Here is a 25473-nt window from a genome sequence, read left to right on the forward strand (position 1 = left end):
CGCTCCCTCCGGCGCTGGGCGCTGGCTTCCCGCTTCCTTGCTTGCGCATGGGAGATTGAGTGCGTTCGCTCTCCGTGATAGCGCGCGTCCCCCCACGCTTCCGCTCGGGCATACGGCGCGCGGCGAAGATTTTATCTATACGGAACCTCACGGCGACGGCGACGACGACGGCGACGCCGACGGCATAAATCCGGTTGAAGTGTCCATATAATTGCTATCGCAATAAAAATGGGTTGGACTGCATACGGCAGGCATTGCCAAATCCTGACTGGGAGTTTACCACTGTCGTTGAAAAGTGTACAATTATTGCATTCTACCGGTGCTAACATAAGGGGCAGAATCTTGGAGCTCAACGAAGAAGCTCTAGAACAAGTTAAGGACCACGCAAGAGTGACGGAACGAAAAATGTTAGGCGTTACGTTAAGAGACAGGAAGAGAGCGGTGTGGATCAGAGAGCAAACTGGCATAGCGGATTAGAAGTTGACATAAAGAGAAAAATATGGAGCTGGGCATGCCATGTAATACTAAGGGTAGATAGTCGGTGAACCATTAGAGTTACAGAATGGATACCAAGAGAAGGGAAGTGCAGTCAAGGAGGGCAGAAAATTTGGCGGGGGATGAAATTAGAAAATTTGCAGGCGCAAGATCTATAGTTGCTTCGTAGCTGGTCCATCTCCGTGCACTGGGATGCAAAGCAATATCGATGCAGGGTATTTGTATGCTTATAAAGTTGTCGACAAGGGAGCAAGAACAAATGACTGCTATCCGACCATTGCTGGTAAGTATAAGTGCGTTTGTTCAACGTCACTAAATTAGTTGCCCTACTTGGTGGTTGAAATTTCCCGCGCTTGAAACCAAAGTATGTTGAAGTAAGTTTAAAACATTTTTTTCGTTTCTAAAGTGTTTGTTTTTGGTAATAATAATAATATTAAAATGTATTTTTTGCAATTAAAATTTGAAAATATATTGAGGGAATGACTGCCGACAGCGGTCTGCGAAGTTCTTCAACTGTGCAGGTGGCGCAACGGCTCGTTTCGTGTTCTTTGGCCTCGATTTGATCTCGGCGGGCTGTCCGCCATATTGCAATGCTGTGCGGCGCCCGATCGTCTTGAACAGTCAAATTTCTAAAGAAGTACTAATTCTCCGTGCGCTGTTATGTCGTCCTATGCGAAACCTTTCACGCACTAGCCGGTACGTTTTAGGTTTTATGTTCCGACGAGCTCTAGTCAACTGTTGTGAAGCGCGGCCGTCTGTGCAGATTACGGAATAAATCCGGATTTTGCAGTCCGGCGCCCGATGCCACACCAAAGCCGGTGTGCAGTGTGACGTCTTTAAAGTGCAAGGGCGACTTTTTTTACAAGCTTTCAGAAAAATTCCGCGAATGGTCCGTGTAACTCCGGTTCTCGCGCTTTCGCTCAGTGTGTATTTATGCGCTGAATTGGCGTTTTACGCCTTGCAAGTGTCGTCGAGGTGCCGAGGGACTCTCTCTAAAGCCAGCCTGCTAGCCCTAACGTCCGTAAGTTAACATGTGCTTTTCAGTCGTTTTCTAAGCCTCTCTAAGCGTCGATTCATTCAGCGTTTATAACCTTCAAAGCCGGGTGCTGAAGTGCATCGCTTTTGGCTCTGTTCCTTCGTAATCCAGCATTTTGCAGCTGTGTTGACGTGAACATACTTGTTTAAACTGTAACAAAAGTCCGTATCGGATGCCTTCATAGTTCTTTGTATGCTAATCCTTGGTGTAAATCGTGTTTTGTTGTATAGTGGCTAAAACCCGGCCTTAGTTTGGGCTCTAGCGAGCACATTCATGCTGGGATTAGATGATCCCCGCACAGTGTGCTTGTGGGTGTGTGTCCGTCAGGCTGTGCCGTAATGAATGTTGTAATCCGCGTGCCACGCCGGTCACGTTTCTCCGATTTATCTCCCCGTTCAAGCATGTCGCTAAAATCGCTATGAAATGCAACTTTATTTTGTACTCGGATGGCTTCGCTAACTGTAGTACGCCGTAAATGCTCCCAAATAAGCCTTCGTAGTGCGACCTGTTACAGCGTTTGCCGGCTCGAGCCTTCGATACAAACCCGTGTACGACTTAACAGTTTTGCCCATTACTGCTCCTCTGATTTCTTTTTTTTTTCTCATTCAAAGCCTTGTGTACCCACTGCACGTTTGCATGTGGTTATTTGCAGAGAAAGCCGTTATTGAACCGGCCGCTGTTGTGAAACACGCTTACCCAACGCCCTTGCTTACCCTGCTGATTGTCTCCCCCGCAGGAACGCTTGCCTCAAGATCTCCACTAACCTGCTGTTTCTCCAAATTGGTATGTTTTTAAGACCTGGTTAGGTTTGATGGAAGGTGGTGGTATTGACTATAGATTGGTGCCATCTCCCAGTTAGTTGGGCTCATTGAAATTCCGTAGGTTGTTTAATGTTTACCATTTGAGAGAAATATGCACATTTATGTTCACATCTCTTATAGCCGAGCTTTCATCTATGCCTTCGTGGGAATCACTCCAGCTCGGTCTCGCTTGTTTTTCAATTCTGAGCAGCTTTGTGAGTGATGTCATTATTATAAAGACACATGCACTTATCCAAATATTGGCCCTATATTGGGCCGGGCCTTGTAAAATGTTTTAGTGTGATCAGTTTGCCATACTGCTTGACATTTTGTAGCAGTTTTAATACGTCTCTAACAGCATACTGTGTGAATGTGTTTTTGGTGGTACCTCAAACACTCAAGGGCACAAGCCACACAGTATCATTGCGTGCTTAACGAGCATGCATCTTTAGTCTTGAGCATGTGAATGGTTGTGTTCTCTATTAAAGGCAGTGTTAATCCTTTTATGTAAGGAGTAAAAAGCGTTAGCCTATGTATGTATGGCACCCCAGATAGCACATTGCTTTTAAGTCATTGTGTGTAGTAATGGGATCTTGCACTGTTTGCTGTAACAGATTGTCAGAAACAATGCTCATGTATATTGATAAAGCTTATTGGGCAAGAAAAACTTGATAGATAATATGTACAGTATGCTTTGTAATATACATTGTGATGGTTGCAGGCTTTTTAGAAATGGCATAAATTGCATGCCAATTAGCTGCGGTGATTTGTTGTATACATTGTCAGTTTCTGCCATTTAAGGATGCTAATTTGGGAGCATTTTCTTTTTAAATCTGAACACTATGAACAGCCAACTGGAAGAGTGTATTGCAGGATTTTATTAATTACTTCAAAGTAGAGTTAACCTGGGCGCCCGTGAACTCCTTGCACCTCGTTCTTTATCTCGAGGGAGATGCACTTTGTCACACGGTCACACCTAAGGAAGTTTAATGGAGCTTTTGGTAAAGGCAGTTCAGCAATGTTGATGGCTGAATGGAGTATTCTAGTCTCCAGAGTGCTCAAGATAAAACAAAAATATATATTTTGTTTCTGTTAAACTTACCTTTGCTTGTAATTGTAACTATTTAGGTTGCATAATAAAACAGTTAAATGACTTTTTGACAGCCTTTATATAAGCTTGCTGCTTCCCTATACTCTAGGCTCAAAGTGCCTCTTGATTGTAAACACAAGGGCCATCCTTCTCTTGTTTACTGCGAGGTATACTGCATGTGTGTCGTGTTGTGGTCATGCCACATTGTACTTTGCAACAGTGCATGAAATGGCTGGTCTACAAGCTGTGCAGGGACAATGGAAAGGAAGGTTCCCAAAATTGTTGGGCACGAAATGTTGCGGCCAGAGCAAATGTTTACAGCAAGAAGAGCAAAAAATCAGTAGTCGCACCTCTCTGTACATAAAAACACGGGCAAGCTCAATGTTGCCAGCATCACTGTCAGCAACGCTGTGTGTGGCGAGTTGCTTCTCGAGAGGCAGGGAATGTGCTGAAAAGGACAAAAACTAGTGTACTCGTTTTGTCTTTCAGTCAAAGGGTTAACACGGTTTGTGTGTTTGAAAGGGTTGAAATAGTGTTTTCTTGTGGAGTAACTTAAAGAAAACTATTCAATTAGCAAGATCTACCTTTAGTTCCTGTTAATTCTGATTATCTTGTTATCTTAATTATCTAAAAATTTAAAATGAGAAGCTTCATTTCTTTCACTTAGATGCATAAATTTGCTCTTGGTATCAAAGTGCTTACTGATGTTCACCCCAAAATTATGATAGATAATATGAGCTATGTATGCTTTCAATCTTGTTCTCATTGGTTTGCATGAATGGATCCCAAAGGGGGGGGAGGACTGCATAGTCATGTATTGGTAGTACCGTGGATTTGTAGGCAAGCAAACAAACACTAGGAGTAGAACACATTGGTTGTTGTCGTAAGCAGTCTGCTTATTCCAACAAAGATTGTTAGTAATCCAGAGCTCCGGATACTTAGGTGCTGTACTTCGCAGAAAAAATTATTTCAGTGGTACTGGGACTTTAATGGCTCTTTTTTATGTGTAAATTGTCTGGGTCATTAATCGGTTCATTTATCAAAGTTGTGATACTGGCATCTCCTATGACATTCTCAGCACTCTGCTATTCTCAAGAATAACCTTAACCCTTCATCTGGCAAGATACGAAAGACTTGGCCAAGGATTTTTTATTGCTTTATTTCCTCTTACATTGCACAAATACATACCAAATGAAATATGAAAATGCTTCTCCACAAACTAAGTGAGATATGGTAGGTCAAAAATATTAAGCTGCTGATTAAAGGTAAAAGTATGGTCCAAGACTGCTTTTTGGTACTTCCTTTGACAAAATCAATGTGTGTTCTTGAGATGCACCTCTTTGAGATTAAAAATAACAGCTTGCTTAAACAAACGAAGCAATTTTTGCAATGATAAGGACCTTGGTGTGCTAAAAAAGGACGGCAATGCCTGCAGGTTTTGTAAGCGAAACATCTGCTGCTCACGATCGACGTATATATGAATACCACTGTTGGGCAGGTAACTAAATAAAGGTAAATTTAAAGGCACAGACTAATATTTGTAGTTGTCTAGTTTTTGCAGATGTTTGTTAGATGACCAATATTGCGTAGCTGCCAGTTAAAGGGTTAACGATATAGTGGGGACTTTTATTCAGTGAAACATATTGCAGCCATACAGGATCGCTGATCTGTACCTATATGCACTGCAGTTCACTAGAGATCAACGGTGAATATCTCTGCAACCTGCAGTTTGCAGATGACACTGTCCGGTGATTGAGGATGATAGAGGTCCTTAGCTGTCAAAAAGTAAGGTTGAAGATTAATATTAAGAAGACAAAGGTAATGCTCAGTAGTCTGGCAAGAGGACGAGAATTTGATTGGCTTTCAGCCTCTAGAATCTGCTAGAGTGAATTTATCTTGCTCAGTTACTGTCGCACACCCCGTGAATGAGGCGCCAACGCTGGGCCAAATTCCAAAGCCGACTTATCAGCTTCCGAAAATAACCCCACGAAAGCAAGTACAATTAATAAGGGGCCCTCTGGTGTGCCAGCGAACACTGGTTGCGGTCCAAAGACCGAGTCAGAGCCCAGAGTTGTCAAAACACAACAAAATATATTCTTCAGGTAAGGCAGTTACATACACACGTGCACACTTCGGCTAGACGCATCACAATTCAGATGGGTTATAACAAAACACTGGAAAATAATTAACGGCAAGCACTAAGAATCCAACAGTACAGAATGAATAGGAACACAAAGTGTCCACTCGTATTCACCCGTGATGGTTGTTAGCCGGACGATCTCGGCAAAGCTCGAGGCAAATCTCGAAGAAGGAACTTCTTCCGGATATGCAGACGGTCGAGGAGCTCGTTGGTTAGCATCCCCTTCTTCCGCAGATGGTCAGTCATGTCGCATCTCGTCACCGGCATGGTCCGATTCCCCTTCTGATTCCCGCACAACGCTTTTATTGCCTCCGCTGGCGCTTTTCGAACCTTCTAACAGAGTCGTGATCCCATAGCATGAACAAAGCCTGGGAATCTTCTAGACATTTCTCATGTTGTCAGTCACGGCCGCCGAAACCTTCGAGGACGGTGGTGACTCATCTGTTGGTGCACGCTCAGGCCTCAGGCTGTCGCTCTCCTCTCTCTCTCTCGGCTAGCCGTGAGTCTGGATATGAGAGGGTGTTTCGGCGTGCGCTCTCTCTCGATGCCGGAACCTTCACTTATTTTGTCGGAAGTTTCTAGACTCCATTGATCGCGTCCGCTGTCTGCGGCGTATATCTCTCCCTGTCAAAGCTGCCGCTGGGCCGACTTGCTCCTTGGGTGATGCGCGGCGCGCGCTTTAATTATGCGCACTTTTGTGATGGTTACTCATAGGAGATCCTGATCATAAGAAGGAAATTTGCAGAAAAAATTAATATGGGTTGGAGCGCGTAGGGCAGGCATTACCAAATCATGGTCGACAGCTTACTGCTATTCTTGAAAAGTGTACAGCCATTGTATTCTGCTGGTACTAACATACAGGGCAGAAACTTAGAGGTTAAATCTTTCGTTTTTTTATGTTTTCACATTTTATTTGAAGATCTAATAGTCCCAACATATACTGCAATACATAAAATTATAGCCTTATCACTGGTGTTATGAATGGCTGTATAGCAGTAATAATAGCTGGGACAATTTTTGAGAATTCTTATGGGAAACTAAAAGCAGCATCCTCAAGGAACATGAATGAAAGTAATAGCTTGCCATTTATAGTATAAGTACTGAGTAAAAAAAAAATCTAAAATATACAAAATCTGCACCTGGTTCCTAGTTCCCAACTTTTGTAAGTCAGATCACACAAAAAAATTATGACGATTTGTTGGCATCAACACTATCTATAGTGATACCCATGCTGTGTGGGAAAGCAGTAGCTTTGCAAATGGGAGAACGGGTGAATTGCAATGTGCAGGGAGCTTTTGTTTTTACTCAATGTATCAGGCACCTGGTTTGTTTTTTTACTACATTCTTTAGGCTCGTGAGGCAGTACTTGTCAGGTCGAGGAGCATGCAGAAGCCTCCCCATACTCGATTGTTGCATTCGATCAGCTTTTCTGTGCGAGCAAGGTGTTCTACTGTCTGTTCAGCTGGAGCCTCCAAATGCTTTGTTCAGTTCCTGTACAGTGCTGTGCAGTAAAGTGGAATGTTGCACAGGCGGTGTTCAAAATGTAAGAGAAGCTTGAGATAGTCAAGCTTTGGTTGAAGTTGGGTCTAAAATCAACTGTGGTGCTGTTGTGTTTGTAAAAACCTGTTAAGGATTGCTTGTAATAAATTGTACATAGGTTGTCAAAACGCTGATGAATTAAAGCAACCCACGGTGAGGAAAATGAAGTTGCACTTAATATTAGTCTCACACAATTATCAAAATAACACGCACTCATGAGCATCTACCGTTGTTTGAGACGTTAACCCATTAAGGCCCAGTGTACTTTTTAAAGTACAGTACCATTTTAATTTTTAAATAATTAAAGAAGAAACATACTGTGTTCTGTAGGTATGCCATTTTGCTAAGAAGGGTCCTGCCAAGGCGACCACATTGTAGTTTTTTGTCAGCTGCGTGATGTATTTGATCTATTCATCGCCAAACTTGGAGAAGTGCTGAACATAACCAGGTGCTGCTGTACCTTTATCTTTTATCAAGTATATCCTATGATTCACGAAGCTGAGCTTTCTGTGGAATTTTTAGAAAAGAATTGCATAAACAATGAATGCATGACATTCCATATACAATACATATTTATGGCGACGCACGGAAATAAATATAGGTGCACCTTGTAAAGTACACTGGGCCTATGTGTATGCTAGAGGGGTATGCTTGTTCTCGAAGCACACACGATGGTTTTTTTTTTACCTGTATTACGACAAAATATTTTTTGCTGACTACAAGAACTTCACAGACCACTGCAAGTAAAAAATATCTTAAGGATTACATCAACATTACTATTTTTCCTCGTTCCTTTCTTCTGACGAAGATGAGGACACTCTTATGTTCTAAGTCAATAAAATAGCGAGCAGTTACAGTAAATTTAGATAAAGAACCATTTAGATATCCTGTCAACATTATTTAAAAAGACGATACTTTATGCAGGATTTTATTACAAATTACAATATAGGTAGGAGGAAACAGAAAACCACACAGACGATCTATATTCCTCTGCCAATCGAGATGAGTAATGCGATGGAAGTAGAGCAACCCACATTGGGGAACCAGCCGTAGACCCCATCTCTTGAAAGGTCAGGAATTTCTATCGAAAATATCGCCGAGCAAATCATACAACAGGATTCTAATGCAAGAACCGACTGTCATTGGAGGAGATGCCACCAGTTTGTTGAATATTTCGAATATCACTTACCGAATGCTGAATATTTTAGTCTTGAATGCCGGCATTCTTTCTTAAATTATAACGTCTAGATCTGCATCAATAATAAATTTTCATCACGCCGGCCTCTGAAAGCAACAGTAAAGTCCGTCCCCGTTACTTGATGAAGTCATGCTACACACTTCAATAGTAAAAATGCCTCCCAGAAAACTATATTTCCCACTAAATTGCTAATTTTGCTAGCAGAAGGTTGAGCGGGCTTGTGCAAAGTTTTATTTTACTCTACACTGCAATACATCGCATTGTGATGTATTGCAGCTCCAAAACATAGCATATACATTTGGTAACCTATATCAGGTTTTTCTCCCACGAAGATCCAGCATACTTTAAAAAGTACACTATCGTAGCGTTTCAAAGAATAAAGCGCCACTCATGAAATTTTCACAATGTATTTACAGTGTTAAAATATCATTTGACAAAAATTCTACAAAATGTAATTGGTAGATTTTTCTTGGGCCTTAATGGGTTAAAACAGTGTATATATCAGATTGGAAAAGTGACAACCCATGCTCGGAGCAATGCAGGCTAGTTTTTACGATACCTCCCGTTTTTTATTTTTACAGTTCCCCAATCTGCCAAAAACTCAAGTCTGACAAATAGTTCAGTCGTCAGTTCGGGCGGTGCATGATGTTGCTAGTGCAGGGGTGGAACAGCTGTGCCAATTCCGCCATTTTGATACAATTTCGTAATTTTGCGCTGAGCTGCGCCAAAACTGTGATATATGTTGAAATTGTGCCACGCTGCGCCAAAATGCCCGACCAACCGTGAAATTTGTTACGCTAGTTTTAACGGGCAACAGACCGTGTTGGCAACCTGCAGCTTGGACATCACCATCCAATCCAGTCCGATCCAATAGCGCAGACGTTAGCCACCGTATCCAAACACATGCCCAAACGAGATGACGTTGGTGTGTTTGGTGGTGGGCACCAAAGAATATTTTTGCTGCTGGGTTGCAGCGTGGTGTGTTGTATAGGCAGTAAAATCTCATGGAGACAAGGAGTCCGCGTTGCTTGCAGTAACGAAAGCAGTTCGCCATTGCCGCGTTGACTCAACACGGTCCTCGCTGTATCCGTGCACGCTGTCACGAGCGAAGCGGGTACGAATACTCCACAGGAAACTAGCTTGCACAGTAGAGCAAGTGACCCGACATTGACGGCGTGAGCTTTGAGGCGACGCATTGCACAAAACTAGCAAGAGTTCGGTTCCACGCGGCAACAGGTACCACGTTGCAATTAAACGGCGCTGATTTTCGCTGTACACTGTCGAAACGCCAAAACATTGTCAAACAGTCGCTGTATGTTTTGACTACCGCCGGAACGTCTCGACACATCGTCAAAAAAAAAAAAAAAAAGAAAAAAAAAAACTAAAGGGAACCACTCGTGAAGAAATTCATGTGTACTTTCTTTCCACATGCTTGGCGGAAAAAGCTGCGTGCAGTGCACTGCTGGGGCGCGATCGACGTCTTGTTCGGAGTGCGCATTCAATTTCGCCGTGCGCGGCCTAGGTCAACCGTGCATGGCGAAACTGAACGCGCACTCCGAACAGCGATCTACGATGGCTCCCCTGCACTCACCTACGCTGCTAATGTGTATTACCGTATATACTCGCGTAATGAATGCACTTTTTTTCCCCCAGTAATCCAATGCAAAGTTGGGGGTGCGTTTATTTGGCGGAGTAAATTTTGTGAGTAAAGTTTCTTTATGAAACTGCTCCAAATTTGGCATTGAGTGCTCCAAAACGTAGTTTTTCTTTTCTATAACCTGCTCCAAAACCAAGATTTTCGTGCTATAAAAATTGCTCCAGATCCTACTTTGGCTGTTGCACCACTGCTAGTAGAATTACAATGGAAATGTTTAACAATGCATAGAAAAACTGTATCAAATTGATTTCAATAAGCGTGGCAAATAAGAGTTAATAAGCTTGAAAAGAACTTGAGGACGTTGCAACGAGCGATGCAACGAAAAATGTTAGGCGTAACATTAAGAGACAGGAAGACAATGGCATGGACAAGAGAGCAAATGGGGTTGTCTATATTGTAGTTGACATTAAGAGGAAGTAGAATTGGGCAGGCTCTGTAATATGTAGTGTAGATGGGTGTCAAGTGAAGAGTACCGTAGTCGAAGACGGCAGTGCTGCTTTTGCATTTCACAGAAACCACTCTAAAAGTGTACTCCCATTATTCATACAATACATTGTTCCTGAATTTGGAGTGCATTGTGCAACCTTTGGGCACAGGAAACAGTACTCGGGTTATGTGTAGGAGAATTCTTGTCGTATAGATGAGCTGAGCTTGTCAGCTAGTTTTTATATTTGGCAGATGATTCTACGTAATTAGCACATATATTATTATTTTGCTTGTCCAGAAAGTGTTTGTTGCTCATGTAAGGCCTAACAAACATCCACAATGTGTTAAGAATGCTGTGTATACTTGGGGGGCCTTCATGTGCACCTTGTTTTAGGGCGATAACTCCAAAAGTGCATAGCTAGCACCCACGAAATCTGATGGACCATTTTAATTCCCAGTTTGGCTCAAGATTGTTTGTCACTGCTACATTTATGATCTTTGCCCATCACAGCAATTGAACTAATCAATCCTTTCCAATGAGCCTTGCTACAAAATTGAGAGTTGAATAGTTTTGCCTGAACTTTCATGCACAATGGTTCAATGGACAGCACCTTTTTGTTGTAGAAGCAGCGTGAGAAACATGAGACCATGGTGCATACTTGGCTGTAGCCGCTTGTGCAAACCAGCCTTTACAGATGCAAATGTAGTTCCAGAACTCCTTCTGAAAGCGGGTGCAGCTTGTTTGAACCCTCGACCTTTGGTTGGAGTCAAACCCGCGACATTTGGCGTTAAGGCACTCGAACCCACAACCTTTGGTGGTAGTCGAACCCAGGACCTTTGGTGTTAAGATAGTTAATTTAGGCTATCGAACCCATGACCTTTGGTGAGAGTCGAACCCACAATCTTGCTTTGTGCATATCCTGTGAACAATACCATTGGTCAAGTGATATCACGGCGCTTCTGCTGATGTGGCCGCAATGCTTTCTTATTCATCCATATAGGGATAACTAAGTGCCCCTTGAATTTTTTCCCTGTTGGCTCTGCAAACATGGGGTTGGCTGGCTATGTGGCTTTTAAAGTCAATAAGGCAATGCTTTGTGAATTCTGTAAAGGAGAAGCACTTGGTAGCCAGAATTCCCTGCCCCTTGCGGATATTCTTGTTATTGAGCGCAAATATGTCAGTGGCAGCCTTGCACATGTACCTATCAGAACTGTTTGCCCGTGTAAGCACAGTAGAGCATACTATCAAGCAGTCTATCAAGGGCGATTTGTTTAGTGACCTGTTTTGGAATGTGCTGGACGGGGCTCTTGTAAAAAAGGCACGTACATTGTTGACTGCTCAGTTTGCTGAGGAATTTACGGCTCAATTATGGGGGGGGACGTGGGTTCTACAAATTTTTAAATTTTTGGTTCAATCTGAAGTGAACTTCACTGTATATATTATTTTTTCACACTGATTTCAATTATGTGATAGCTACTCTGGTTCAGAAGGTATTAAAGTCTGAAAATAAATTTCATGAGTACTTCTTAAGGGGTTTTTTGGCAATTTCTCCTTGCTAAACATAAAAAGTAATTGCAGTGCCTTAATGCCAAAGACTTGTTCTGGGGGGGGGGGGGGGGGGTGATGCTATTTTTATTTGCTTGAAAGCATTCTGAAGGTAAGAAAGGTAAGCACAAGGTAAGCCCTGTACTTGCAATGTATTTTTTAGGCATATTTAGTACAACTTTCTGCTACAGGTAGCACTATAATGTAGATGTAATTTTATTTGTTATTTTTTTAATAGACTGTGCGAGTAACTGTACCAGAATCATTACTCTACAGCTAAAATATTCTTAATAATTTTTCTCTGAAACCCCACACGATTTGTCTTTCCTTTGGACGTAAATGCCCTTCTCGAACCAAAACGTTCCCGCAGGGGCGTCTGCGCAAGCAGGCGTTTGAGTTGCGCCATCACGTACCCAAGCACACGGGGGTTGGACCCTCCTATGTTTAACCATGTATGGCTTAGCCGTGCCTGGGGTAAGGGGGATCCTGGGGGTTGAGCCGATGCCGGGTGTTTAGACCTTTAAGGCCCCCCGGCGGAGGCAACACACCTCTTTGGCCTCTGCTTCACATAAACGGCACCCCCGAACTGACCCACCCGGGGGAAATCGGTGGTCTCCTTTTCCTGACCCCCTCTCCGATGTTTCTCTTCTCATTTTTTTCTGTCTTCACTGTCCTGTCACCTCTCTCTCCTGTTACTTCCTCATTTTTCATAGGTGGCTTGGGTTAACCTTGTGTAGGTGCCCTCTCTCTTGGGTTTATATATAAGATCTTATATAATAATATAAGATAAAGATATATACATTATATAAAGATAAAACAAGGATAATCCTTGGAACTGTTTATAGACCCCCTAAATCCCCATTTCCTATCTTGAAAGTATGCAGCTTTACTTAGAAAGCTTTAAAAAAGCACAGCTGTCACAATTATTGCTGGGGATTTCAATTTGTCAGGGATTGATTGGTCCAAGCTTAGCGCTCAGCCTCGCCAAGATGCCCATTGTGAACTACTTCTAGAAATAGCTTTCAGTAAGGATTTACAACAGGTAGTTCACGAGTACACACGCGTAGTTGGGAAATCAAGATCTATATTAGATTTGGTGTTCCTAGACGAGCGATTTGAAGACTATGACGTATTGGTTGAAACCGACCTCTCGGATCATAAGCTAGTTTTTGTGGAGATAAAGCGTACCGCTGTATACCCGAAGGCTGGTAGCACTACGCATGTTCTGTGTTTTGATAGAGCCGATGACACGAGCATTATTGATCATCTTTCGCTGTGTTTGGTGGATTCAATTCGACGGATGACGTCAATGCGATGTGGACTACATTTAAAGATATTGTTTTTCACTGCATAAACAGATTTGTGCCAACTCGGAAAAAGAAAATAAACATAACCCATGGATAACCCGCGAAATTATACATTTCAAGCGGAAAATTAACCGTGAGAGACAGAAGTCAAAAAAAGATCCTAATAAAATTTCGCTGCTAAGCTCTATATTGCACACAAATATGGCTGCTGCTAAAGCAAATTACTGTGATGTGACACTAATTTTATGAAGCACGATCCGCACTGTTTTTGGCGCCATTTATCGCATAGTAACGGAGGTCCAAGTGACATTAATGTTAATGTCACTTGGACACACCAGAAACACCAACTTTCTATGTCAGAATATTGTTTTCCGAAAAGATCGCGAGGATTCTGCTGCATCATCTGGTGGTGTGGCCATCATACTCGACAGAAGTGTAGCCTGTCAGCAACTTCCACTGAATATGGCACTTGAGGCAGTAGCCACTCGTGCTGTACTTGATAAACTCATAACCATTTGCTGGCTCTACATACCCCCACATTATCCTTTACATAAGCATGAATTTCAGTCATTTATAGATGAATTACCAGAACCTTACCTCATTCTTGGCGATTTCAATGCATCGACCAGTTTGTGGGGCGAATCGTATCGATGCGCGAGGACGCCTAATCGAACAATTTCTTTTCTCGCTGATTTGCAAACCACGCATTTTCTTCCATTGATCTCAGTGTAGCTTCCCCGTCTATATTTCCTGAACTTAAATGGGAAGTTATAAAAAATCCTTACGGGAATGACCACTTCCCTATACTGCTTAGATCACCACTACAAAACGAACCTCCACCACAGGCTCCCCCGGTAAAAGTTCGATACGGCAGATTGGGAGAAATTCCAAAGTCTTACAAGTAGTATCTCATGGTCTGACATATCTTCACTGGGAATTGATGCTGCTGTCGAGTATCTTGCATCTTTCATAATTGGCGCTGCTTCTGAATGTATATCTGAAATAAGTGGTGCGACCTGCAAACGCAGTGTCCCATGGTGGAACGACGAATGTTGGAACACTCGTGGGAAACAGAACTAAGCGTGAGGGTTGCTATGCCACTCAACTGCGGAAAATCTTGTCAATTTTAAGAAGATAAAATCGCAGGGCAGAAGAACCAGGAACCAGGCCAGGAGAGAGAGTTGGGAGTTTTTATCAGGCATCAACTCGTATACAGACGAGGGCAGAGTCTGGAAGAAAGTTAATAAGATAAAAGGGCTACAAACTTATTCACTCGCGTTGGTAAACACAAGGCGACAGTCTGGAAGACCAAGCTAACTGCCTGGGAGCACATTTTGAACATGTGGCCAGCTCATCTCATTATTCCCAAACATTTAAAAGAGACAAGGCTACAATAGAAAAACAAACTAGAAAGAAAATGTACCGGAGACGAGGCATACAACCAGCCATTCTGCATTGCTGAGCTGTATGCATCGCTTAGTTGTTGCAAGAAGTCTGCCCCACGCTCTGACGGCATAGTTTATCAAATGCTGAAACACCTTCCCCATGAAACAAAAACTCTCCTCTCCCTATACAATGCTATATGGGCCTCTGGCGAGGTCCCCTCTGCCTGGAAAGAGGTCATTGTCGTTCCTATACTGAAGCAGGGCAAGGACCCATCGTCTGCTCAAGTTACCGGCCTATAGCACTAACAAGCTGCCTCTGCAAACTGTTCGAAAAAATGATAAACCGCTGACTAATACATTTCCTCGAATCAAACAAACTGCTTGACCCGTACCAATGCGGGTTTCGAGAGGGTCGATCCACCGCCGACCATTTGATACGTATTGAGACGCAAATTCGCGAAGCTTTTGTCCCCAAACAGTTCTTTCTGTCTGTATTCCTTGATATGGAAGAAGTCTACGATACCACGTGGCGGTTTGGAATACTTACAAGACCTCTCACACGCTAGTATACATGGTAACATGTTAAATGTCATAGAAAGTTATTTATCTCATCGCATATTCCGTGTTTGTGTGGGAAATGTTCTATCAAGACCATTTGTGCTGGAAACTGGAGTGCCACAGGGCAGGGTGCTCAGTTACACACTCTTTATCGTAAAAATGAGTTCTTTGTGTCTGTATATCCCAAGAAACACGTTTTATTCTACATACGTCGATGATGTACAGATAGGTTTCACCTCGTGCAATCTTGCAGTTTGTGAGCGGCAGATTCAGCTTGGTCTGAACAAGGTGTCTAAGTGGACAGACGAGAATGGGTTTAGCCTTAACCCACAAAAGACCACCTGCGTCCTGTTCTCCAGAAAGAGGGGTCTGCACCCCAATCCTGACATTGAGTTGCAGGGACGTGTGACCGCAAAAACAGAACATAAATTTTTAGCTGTGATTCTAGATACGAAGCTTACATTTGTGGCACATATACGGTATATAAGAAACAAGTGTATGAAAACAATGAATATTCTAAAAGTGTTGTCACACACCACTTGGGGTAGTGACACAAAGTGTCTTTTGAACTTGTATAAGAGCCTCATACTCACAAGATTAGATTACGGCGCCATAGTGTACCATTCCACTACGCCAAGTGCCCTAAGAATGCTGGATCCTGTACACCATCTAGGCATCCGCCTAGCCACTGGTGCCTTCTGGACAAGTCCTGTGGCAAGCCTGTATGTAGAGGCAGACGTGTGGTTGCTTGACATGCAACGGTCATCCTTAAGCCTCACCTATGTTAATTCGAACTCGGAACATCCGTCCTTTTCAACTGTAAATGATATGACCAGGGCCACACTCTTCAATAACCGGCCGACAGCAGGCGAACCCTTCTCACCAAGTGTAAGGAAAATTAGTGAAGAAATGGATATCCCACTACTTGAAAATACTTTGATGGTCACAGGAAAGCCAGTGCCACCGTGGCAGTGGCAACTCATAGAGTGCGATACTTCGTTTGTAGGGGTCACAAAAGACGCTCCAGAGGCACATATCCTGATGCATTTTCTAGAAATCCAGTTCAAGTACTCGTCCTGCACTATGTTTTGCACTGATGCTTCCAAGTCGCATGCAGGGGTATCTTATGCAGTAGTCGGCCCATCGTTCTCTGAGTCCGATGTACTGTACCCGGAAACAAGCATTTTTACAGCTGAGGCCTATGCACTTTTATCGGCTGTGAAGAGTATAGGCAAATCAAAACTCAAGAGATCAATAATATTTGCAGACTCCCTAAGCGTCGTAAAAGCCGTCATGACTACATAGACACAAAAACCCTGTACTTATTGAACTGTATTCTGCTCTGTGCATCGAGGGCAATGCTCTGGCTGATCAAATGGCCACATCAACTACATCGCGAGCTCTTAACCCTACCACTGATATCCCTGCCAGAGATCAAGTCCTACTTGAGAAAGAAACTTTGAAGCCACTGGATGGAAGCACTTGTTGGATGCCGAAACGAACAATAACCTCCACTTAGTTAGGCCACAGATAGGTCCCTGGCATCCCGTTACGAAAATACGAACTAATGTCCTATTCTCTCGTCTGAGAATAGGACATACATATGGCACACATAAATCTATCTTAACTGGAAATGACCCGCTAACCTGTGGTAGATGTGGAGAGAGGCTTACCGTGCTCCGCGTCGTCGTGGAGTGCAGGGAAGCCGAAAGAGAGAAAAAGGCACTTTCCTCTAGCGTACTGGTACCATCTCCCTCTCCATCTCGCTATGTTTCTTGGCGACGAACCTTTCTTTAACACCAAAGCTGTCCTGGATTTTCTGAGCGATGTTGTATTGCATGATATTTGCCCAGTAGTTTCGTAGCGCATCCTCTCTCCAGAGGATGTCGCCGCAATAGTTTTCCATAGCACTCGCCTCCAGGCCCTTGTGTTTCTGAGGGTCTGTCAAGGCAGTAGTGCTTAGTAAAACTTTCTGCTGGGCGAGTTGGTTCATACTTGCAAAGGAGATGGTTATGCGCAAAAAACAAAAAACACGGACACAGAAGTAGACGGGGACGAGCGCAATCCCCGTCTACTTCTGTGTCCGTGTTTTTTTGTTTTTTGCGCATAACCATCTCCTTTGCAGTAGTGCTTTTTGAAAAGATTTCTGTGATATATTTTCGCTTATTGTCATTACCTTGCAATTTGTTCTTTCGTGTTCATAGTGCACCTCATTAGCCATTGCCATAATTTTATTACATATATATTTTACACATTTTATTAAGATAACCAATGATAAATTATCTCATCTCATTGGTTATCTCATTAAGATAACTAATGATAAACCTAACCCATGGTTCACCAGATCCCTACCCTTACTGCGAAACGGGAAGCGCCACTGTGATAGTGCTAAGCGCTTGTGCACGCAAGCAGCTTGGGACAAATACAAGGAAAGCTTAAAAACTTACTGTTCTGCCCTGTCTTCAACTAAGGATAAACACTTCACTCATGACTTACCTTCTCTTCTAAAAACAAATCCCAGGAAGTTCTGGCGCATTGTAAGCCCAGATCAGGACCACAATAACATTTCTTTGCACAATAACACTCCCCTTCCAGATATTCACTGCACATCTACTTTCAATACTTATTTTTCTTCTATATTCACCACACAAGATCAGTCTGATCTGCTGGATGTACCGTAATTAAACTACCGATATGTGTCACCTATAGAAATAACAGTTGAAGGTATTGCATCCCTGATAAATAACCTAAAGCTAACCACATCTTGTGGCATCGACGACATTAATTCTAAAATTCGCAAAAACACCGTAACAGTGTCTAGTAAAATTCCTTCTCACATCATCAGACAATCATTAAAGACTGGCCTGCTGCCGTCGGACTGAAAGATAGCAAAGGTCATACCCATATTTAAGTCTGGTAATAAATATGCGCCTGAAAACTACCGTCCAATATTATTAACATCTATATGCTGCAAAATGCTAGAACATGTATTGCTTTAAATGTCTACAGCCACCTGGAAGCCAATAAATTTTGTCTTTACTAATCAACACGGATTTCGCAGTAATTTCTCATGTGAGATGAAATTAGTTGAATTAACAACTGATTTACATTCTAACATGGAAGAGGATATACAAACTGACTGCTTTTCTAGATTTTTTGAAAGCGTTTGACCTTGTAGCACATTGCCGCTTGATTTTGAAATTATCTGCTTTAAATTAGATTCTCTTACAGTAACATGGATTCGCAGTTTCCTATCTAATCGTCAGCGATTCGCAGCAGTTAACAATTTTTACTCTCCTCTTTCACACGTTACTTCAGGTGTACCACAAGGCAGCGTACTTGGATCATTACTATTTCTAATATACATTAATGACTTACCTAATATTTCCTCACACGTGCGCATTGTTGTGGGCGACTGCATTCTTTATCGTTCCATTAAGAGTGCCGATGATCATGCAACCCCCCAAAAAGATCTTGAACTTATTTCTTTGTGGTGTAACACTTGGCTAATGAAGCTTAACATGTCTAAATGTAAAATTATTTCTTTTAGCCGCAAGCATACTAACTCTGTTTTCTTATCACATAGATAACATCACTATTTTGCATGACACTCAATATAAATATCTTGGTGTCGACCTAACTTCGACTCTTTCGTGGTGAACGCACATTGCATGCATATGTGCCAATTCTTTGAGATCATTAGGGTACATACGCCTTAAGTTACATAATTCTACTAAAGATATTTGTAAACTAGCTTACCTAACATTTGTTCGACCTCAGCTTGAATACGCTGCATCCGTCTGGTCTCCCCATCAAAAGTATTTGATTGAAAAACTCGAAGCGATTCAGAATAGGGCCGCGCGTTTTATCTCACGTTGTTATGACTATACTAAAGGCATCACACAAATTAAACTTTACTCACTACAGCCCTTGCATGATCGTTGTGATATAGCCCTGCTATCATTATTTCATAAATACATCTTTAACACAGCACCATCAGTTCTGCCTCTTGAAACTCCTCATTACAGGTTACAGCGATTGTACAATATGTCCAGTTTCGTGCGCATCTACGGAAAGACTAATTCATTTAATTACTCTGCTCTTCCAAGAGCCATTCGTCTTTGGAACGACCTTCCCAACGCCATAGTTTTTGAGAGGGACCAGGAAAACTTGCGGCTTCTTTTTACAACGCATTTTTCTAACAACTCCACATAACCTGACTTATTATTTTTGTCTATGACTTTCCCGTTATTAATGTGCAACTACGTGGTAAATATTGCTTTCTTATAGTCTGTCTTGCTCGCTCGCTCTGTAATTCTATTAATTATGTTTGTCTGTGAAATTTTGTTGCTGAATGAGCTGTCACTTCCAAAAGCGTTCGCTTTGTTCCTTGTACGTACTGTAACACTATATTACTGTATATTAACGCATTTCTTACCCGGTATTTTTTGTATATGTATTCTCATGTGTATTTTAACTATTGTATAACTTATCTTTTATTGTAGTCTCCCCCCTTACACAATGCCTCTAGAGGTCTGTAAGGTATTTTTAAATAAATAAGTAAATTTTACAGCGATTGTTTTTTAGGCCCTTTTTTAGGCCCATTACCTTTCGCAATTCATTGCTCCATTGTCAACTCATGAACACTGGCCTGGCGCTCTTTGGCCATACCTGGCCCTTGCGCCATTAAACACCATACATCATCGAACCAAAATATAAGCATTGATCTCTGTGATTCTGATACAGTAGCTATCAGTGTATAAGATAGATATAGCAAGAAAGAAAATTAGCCTTACTTATCTTTTCATACTTACATAAGGGTACCGATGCAAGACAAAACTTTGTTTTGAGATATTTAGCTATAAAGTTCAAAAACATTACTACTTGAATTTCACTCTCAAAATGTCATCTAATGAAGCATTTATTCAGTAGCTGCCAGCCAAATAGTCTTTTGCAGAATCATTTCTCATTTTAGCCTGCCGTCTCGCCTGCCTGGCTTCCTTTGTCATCTGCCTGTGGTACATTCAGCAAAGTACATCTGACGGGAGTCAGCTTCACTTAGTCATTGTACAGTATAGTGCCAAGGTGATATTCCACACACCTTCAAAACATGGATTGGAGCAATGTTGCCATGTTTCGAATTAAACCCGCATCTAATGTGGCTATTCTCGACGTCAACAAACCAACAAAGGGATTTTCGGGCATTCACACCCAGAAACCATGGCTGACATACTCCTTGAGGTTCCGAGTCAGCTCCTGAAGGCACTGTTTAGATCTGGTTGAGCCAGCTGCTGGTAAGCAGGCGTCATGGCTTCAAGAATAGCAGCAGCCGAATACTACTTGTGCTGGTATGGCTCGTTAAGCAAATAGGATTTATTGAAGGCACTACAAGTATCAGAGTTTTCTTCCTCTTCTTTGCTCTGCGTGGATCTGTAATGAAACCCACGCTTGGGAAGCAGTGTTTATTGCCTTATCATTTCATAAATGATGACATTCACGTTACAAAGTTGGCGTGGAGATTTTGGGAAAACCCGAGAAGGTGCTACGAACCATTGGAGACAACGAAAAACATGCATATGGTAAAACAAGCTCTGAAACTATTTACTGAAACCAACCGAAAAATTTGTCTTCCGCTCTCTTTGTGCACCAATGGCGCTGCTGTTCTCCAAGCTTATTGCTGATGCAAGAAAGTGCATGCGAATTGCTAAATAAGCGAATTTAGGGCACAGGGTAGGGTAAAAATTTTTAAAACAGACATTTTTGGTATGCTGCTTTTCGGTGCGCGTGTTCATTTGCCAATGCTATCCTTACCCTGTGCCCTAAATTCACTGCGTGGAGAGCAGCAGCAGCGTTGGTGCACAAAAAGAGCAGAAGGCAAATTTTGTGTGAAAAATTGTGTTGCAGCAGGCCTGTTAACAATGGGGTCAAGCGTGTACATGTGTAAATATAGTTCTCTATTTATTTTCACACGCATTTACCTTAATATTTTAGTATTCAAATTTATAAACATAGAACAAATTAAGGTAAATAATGAATTGTTTCATTAATTGAGAATTCTAATTCAATTTTAAAAATACAAGTACTCAATACAGTGTACAGCGAATGCCTTCAAATATATTGCCATCATGTTTGGCAGATTGTGCACGGGGCTATGCTGTGCTATCGGCTAGAATACATTCTGCAAGTTTATCTACGCTCTGGAATTTCTGCAATGAAATTTAAAAGTTGTCGTGAATTGCACGACATGCTGCCAGCCATGCGTGAAAGATCGGTTCAGCAGATAATTCCAGTCTGTCGAAATGAATGGCTCAGCTCATCTCACGAAATTTAGTTCCTGCAAATTTTTCCACGTTTTAGAAATGTGGTGGAATTCTGAATTTTGTCTGTTTCAACAGTCTGTTTTAAGCATGCTCAATAGGGTTTCTACCATGCGGGTTGAATGCTCCTTGGATTGAATTTTCATACCTTCATTTTTTGCTTTCATCGTACCCACGACCAATCTGCAGTATTAAGAAGTGTGCAGCAAACAGAAGCTGAGATAAGCACATTGGAAACCAAACAACCACTGCCTTATGTTCCACGCCATGCGGGGAAAAAAAGAAAAGTAATGTTCCATTCTTTTGTATAAATAGAATTTTATTTTAATAGCTTATGAAGAATAAGTTACAAACTTCTTGATGTGTTTGTTATTATGTTCCAGCACTCTTCACTGATCCCAGCAACTGCCAGGAGTGAATTAGTCGAAATAGACCTGCTTTCCTCCCTGTGCTTCGCATCGCGCATGCCTTCTGCATTTTTGCCATATGGTTCACCCACTGTCAAAGCTCTGTTGCTAAAGCTTTTGACTGCTGAACCTCTGCTGATGATGGTTACGTGTTTGATTTTTGGCTGCAGCAGCCACATGTTGAAAGGGGCAGTATGCAAAAAAAGAAAACTTTTGTATTGTACTTTACATGCACTGTGAAGAACACAGAAGTAGTGAAGGACACCAGTGCCCTTCACTACTGGCGTGTCTCAGTACCGCTGTGTTGCTTTAGGCCATCAGACCCAATCTTCTATACATGGTTCAAATGCAAATGGATGCAATGAACTAGTTATGCCCCTTTTATATCTTCGTATATCGCTTTGGGTCATTGCTTTGCTTTGAGTGGTCATTTGGGATTGATGGCAGTGGAAATTGGGAATGGTAAATTCAACAATGAAATTACGATTTTTCAAGTAAGATTGCTGTTGAGAGATTTGAATGCTGCTGCTATATTTGATGTTAGCAACTAGTCGCTGTTTAGCTCTGTAATCCTTTTTTTTTTTTCTGGTTGTTCGGTACAGACTTAAACAAAACACGATTAAGCTAGAGTTGCTGCTTAGCTAGAGCCTTTGTTTAGCTAGGCCATTCAGCTAGTTTCGGGGCCTGACTAGGGAATGTGAATGATTAAAGAAACCAGAGGTTTGTACTAGGTGTCTACATGTGGCTCTTCCGCTGTAGTGTCTGTCAGTTCCTGTAGATTTCTGTGCACTTTAGGACTGTCTCGCTGAACTTAATAATTTTCCAAGAATGGGGAAGCTGAAAGTAACTTCAGTTAAAAAGCTAGGGGGGGGGGGGGACCCTGCACTTCAAAAGTAATTTTTTATGTCCGGGTAGATTTTGATGAAACACGCTGAATTTATGTATTTCAATGTGCTAATTTAAGATATAAATTCAGTTTTCTGGCAAAGTAACATGAGCTAAAAATTAAAAAAAATTAAAAATCAGTTTCTTAGACAACTTGTTTGGAAGTATGGTATTTTATTTACTAAACTGTGTATGGTGTAATAAAGAATGACATATAAAATGATCTAGAACCAACAGATCGCAAAACAGGAAGAATAGTATTCTAGGCCAATTTCATATGTATTTACTGAACTGTGTATGGTGTAATAAAGATTGACATACAAAAATGATCTGGAACTAACAGATCGCAAAACAGCAAGAATTGTGTTCTAGGCCTATTTCATATCAAGCTAGAGCATGGAAAACTTCTAAAGAAACCTATAAGTAGCACCCAGCACAAATTATTACTTATGGAAATTTCTGAAATATTATTCGTTTATATTGTAGGCATATTGCACTCTAATTGTCTACTTGTCTGACGAAAAAAAAATATTGTGATAGGATAAGTAGAACCAGAGATATCGCTCCAGAACTTTTTTTGTGAACTAATTCGAGCTCATTCTAAAATTTTACAAATTTGCACCAAATTGTATGAAAAATTTGGATCACAAAGCAAATTCATTCATTCGTCAGCGAAGATATTGTCGGATATCTACTAATAAACAAAACACCACAGGGGTATTTGCTTCAAGCAGGTTTATTTAGACAAGTTCCTATAGAAGGTGAAATCGACAACAACAAATGTCGCTGCATAAGTTATTGTTATCTCAAAGACAATATGCACTTGTCAGTTTGTTACGGCTTGTGTGCTGCATCTAAAGGTTCATCAGTGTTAGTAGAATGCATGTGTGTGCTACAAAAGCTAGTTTCGAGGGTTGACTAGGGGCAAACTAAAAAAAGAAATACTGAGGTTGTGTATTAAAGATATTTACAAATAATAAAGTTCACAGGTAGGCAGGTATGTGATTGGTTTTTCTCAGTTTTAATGTACTCTTATGTATGTTTATCTCAAGTTAGGCATGAATGTGCTTTTTTTAATGTTTTGGTGTAAAATTTTTTACAGCTCAAAGTTACTGATCGTGAGAAATGAAGTCAAACAATCAAGCAGTTGAGCCCTAATGGCTTTTGTTGATGCCTTTTGCGCAGGTTTGGAGCGGCAAAGGCGGTCTGTGCGAGAGGTCAGGGCAACAAGGGAAGCAGTTCGGAAGCAGCAGGGGCCACCAGATGCCTTTGCCCAGCAGGTCACGTGTCTATACAGATGTCAATTCCCACAGACCGAGGGACTACTGGGACTACGAGTCGCACGTTGTCGAATGGGGGTAATTGAATTTTCTCGTCGTCTTTGTACAGTGTGGCAAACCCCCTGCTTGCTCTCGTGAAAGTTCTCGACCACAGATCAGCAGTGATCGTCGCTCAGATTACCCTTGGCGGGGCCGAAAATAATTTGGAGCTTGTTTTAAAAATGTTCAGAGAAAAATGCCCATGATATTGGGTTTTGTATCCAGAGTGGAAAGCTGGGGAACTTTTCCCTTGTTTCTCTTTATAAAAAAATGTCAATGTTATTTTCTCTGCAAAGGAGCTGAAAAATTGGCACACATGCAGTGACTAAGTAACTTCACATTTATTTTGTGATGTGTTAGTAACGGCTGTCTAAGTAAAATGTTTCCACGGATAAAAAATAGCGGACAGCTTTACGTGAACGGCACTCTGTGGTGGCCATTATTCATGATAGTCGCAGGTATTTTATTTAATTGTGCACAAATTGTGAGAAACAGATGAAAATAGAAATGATTTGATTAAATCTTTAAATGTAATTAGCTCATTTTTATGAACCTATTTTATCGATATGGTGTCACTGCAATAGTTTTGAAATATGTCGAGAAAGGACCAATAAGTCTGTTAAAAGCAAGCTATAGGTCTTGTGCAAGCGTTCTTTCTGGTGATAAAGAAATCCTTTGAAAATACAAAGAAAAAAAATAATAAATATACCATCATAATGTGTTTGTACACTCTGAATTGTAGCAGTCTCAAACGTAAACCTTGTCATCTACCGGCCTAGTACATCGCATTGGAAAGGAGCGGCGGTAAATTTTGGCATAAATTTAAGTGCTTATCTTTGAGCCTTATTAAATGCGATGCTATGGTTTGAATGTGCGTAAAGTTTGCAGCGTTCTATATGACAGGTTTGAGTTTGAGACCACTGATACAGCTGGCGCAGGGATGCATCATCACGTGGCATTCAAAAAAATTTTGGCTTGCCTCATTTTTCTTTTCCTTTGTTTTCTTTTTGTCACAATAAGATTATGCAAGACCTAGGTTGCTTTAAATGCTGTTATCAGTCATTTCTTGGCATCCATCAGAGTCTGTCCAATAATACATTTAATTATTTAATAAAATTTGGCTATTACACCTAATTATTATTTACTTATTTGTTGATAAAGATTGCCTTCACGAGCATGAACAACACCCACCAACATAAGACTGAGCATAGTTCCCGTAAAGCCGTCTGTTATTTTTATTTCTTGGCCACACTCAGTTGGCACAACAAGTATGTACCTTAATGCTTTTCTGCTAACTCGAAGAACATCTTTTTTAGGCCGCCTGTATTTCACTGATCCTGAGCTTTATCAAAACAGCTCCAAAATGGG

The 25473-nt window shown here is 41.5% G+C and overlaps 1 protein-coding gene across 2 annotated transcripts in view; it reads left to right on the plus strand.

The window, feature by feature from the left end:
* The first annotated feature begins 1036 nt into the window (after nt 1-1036).
* LOC119436214 (casein kinase II subunit alpha) overlaps nt 1037-25473 on the plus strand; it is a 66652-nt gene continuing 42215 nt past the window's right edge. The window contains exons 1-3 of one of the 2 annotated variants that reach the window (XM_037702998.2): nt 1037-1191; nt 2268-2314; nt 23972-24144. In XM_037702998.2, coding sequence (XP_037558926.1) covers nt 24050-24144 — 95 coding nt within the window. In that variant the 5' untranslated portion in view covers nt 1037-1191; nt 2268-2314; nt 23972-24049. Of the gene's footprint in view, nt 1517-2267; nt 2315-23971; nt 24145-25473 lie in introns of both variants that reach the window. The other variant, XM_037702997.2, reaches the window with a different exon arrangement.

Source organism: Dermacentor silvarum, chromosome 1 (assembly GCF_013339745.2).
Source record: "Dermacentor silvarum isolate Dsil-2018 chromosome 1, BIME_Dsil_1.4, whole genome shotgun sequence".
Taxonomy (NCBI): domain Eukaryota; kingdom Metazoa; phylum Arthropoda; class Arachnida; order Ixodida; family Ixodidae; genus Dermacentor; species Dermacentor silvarum.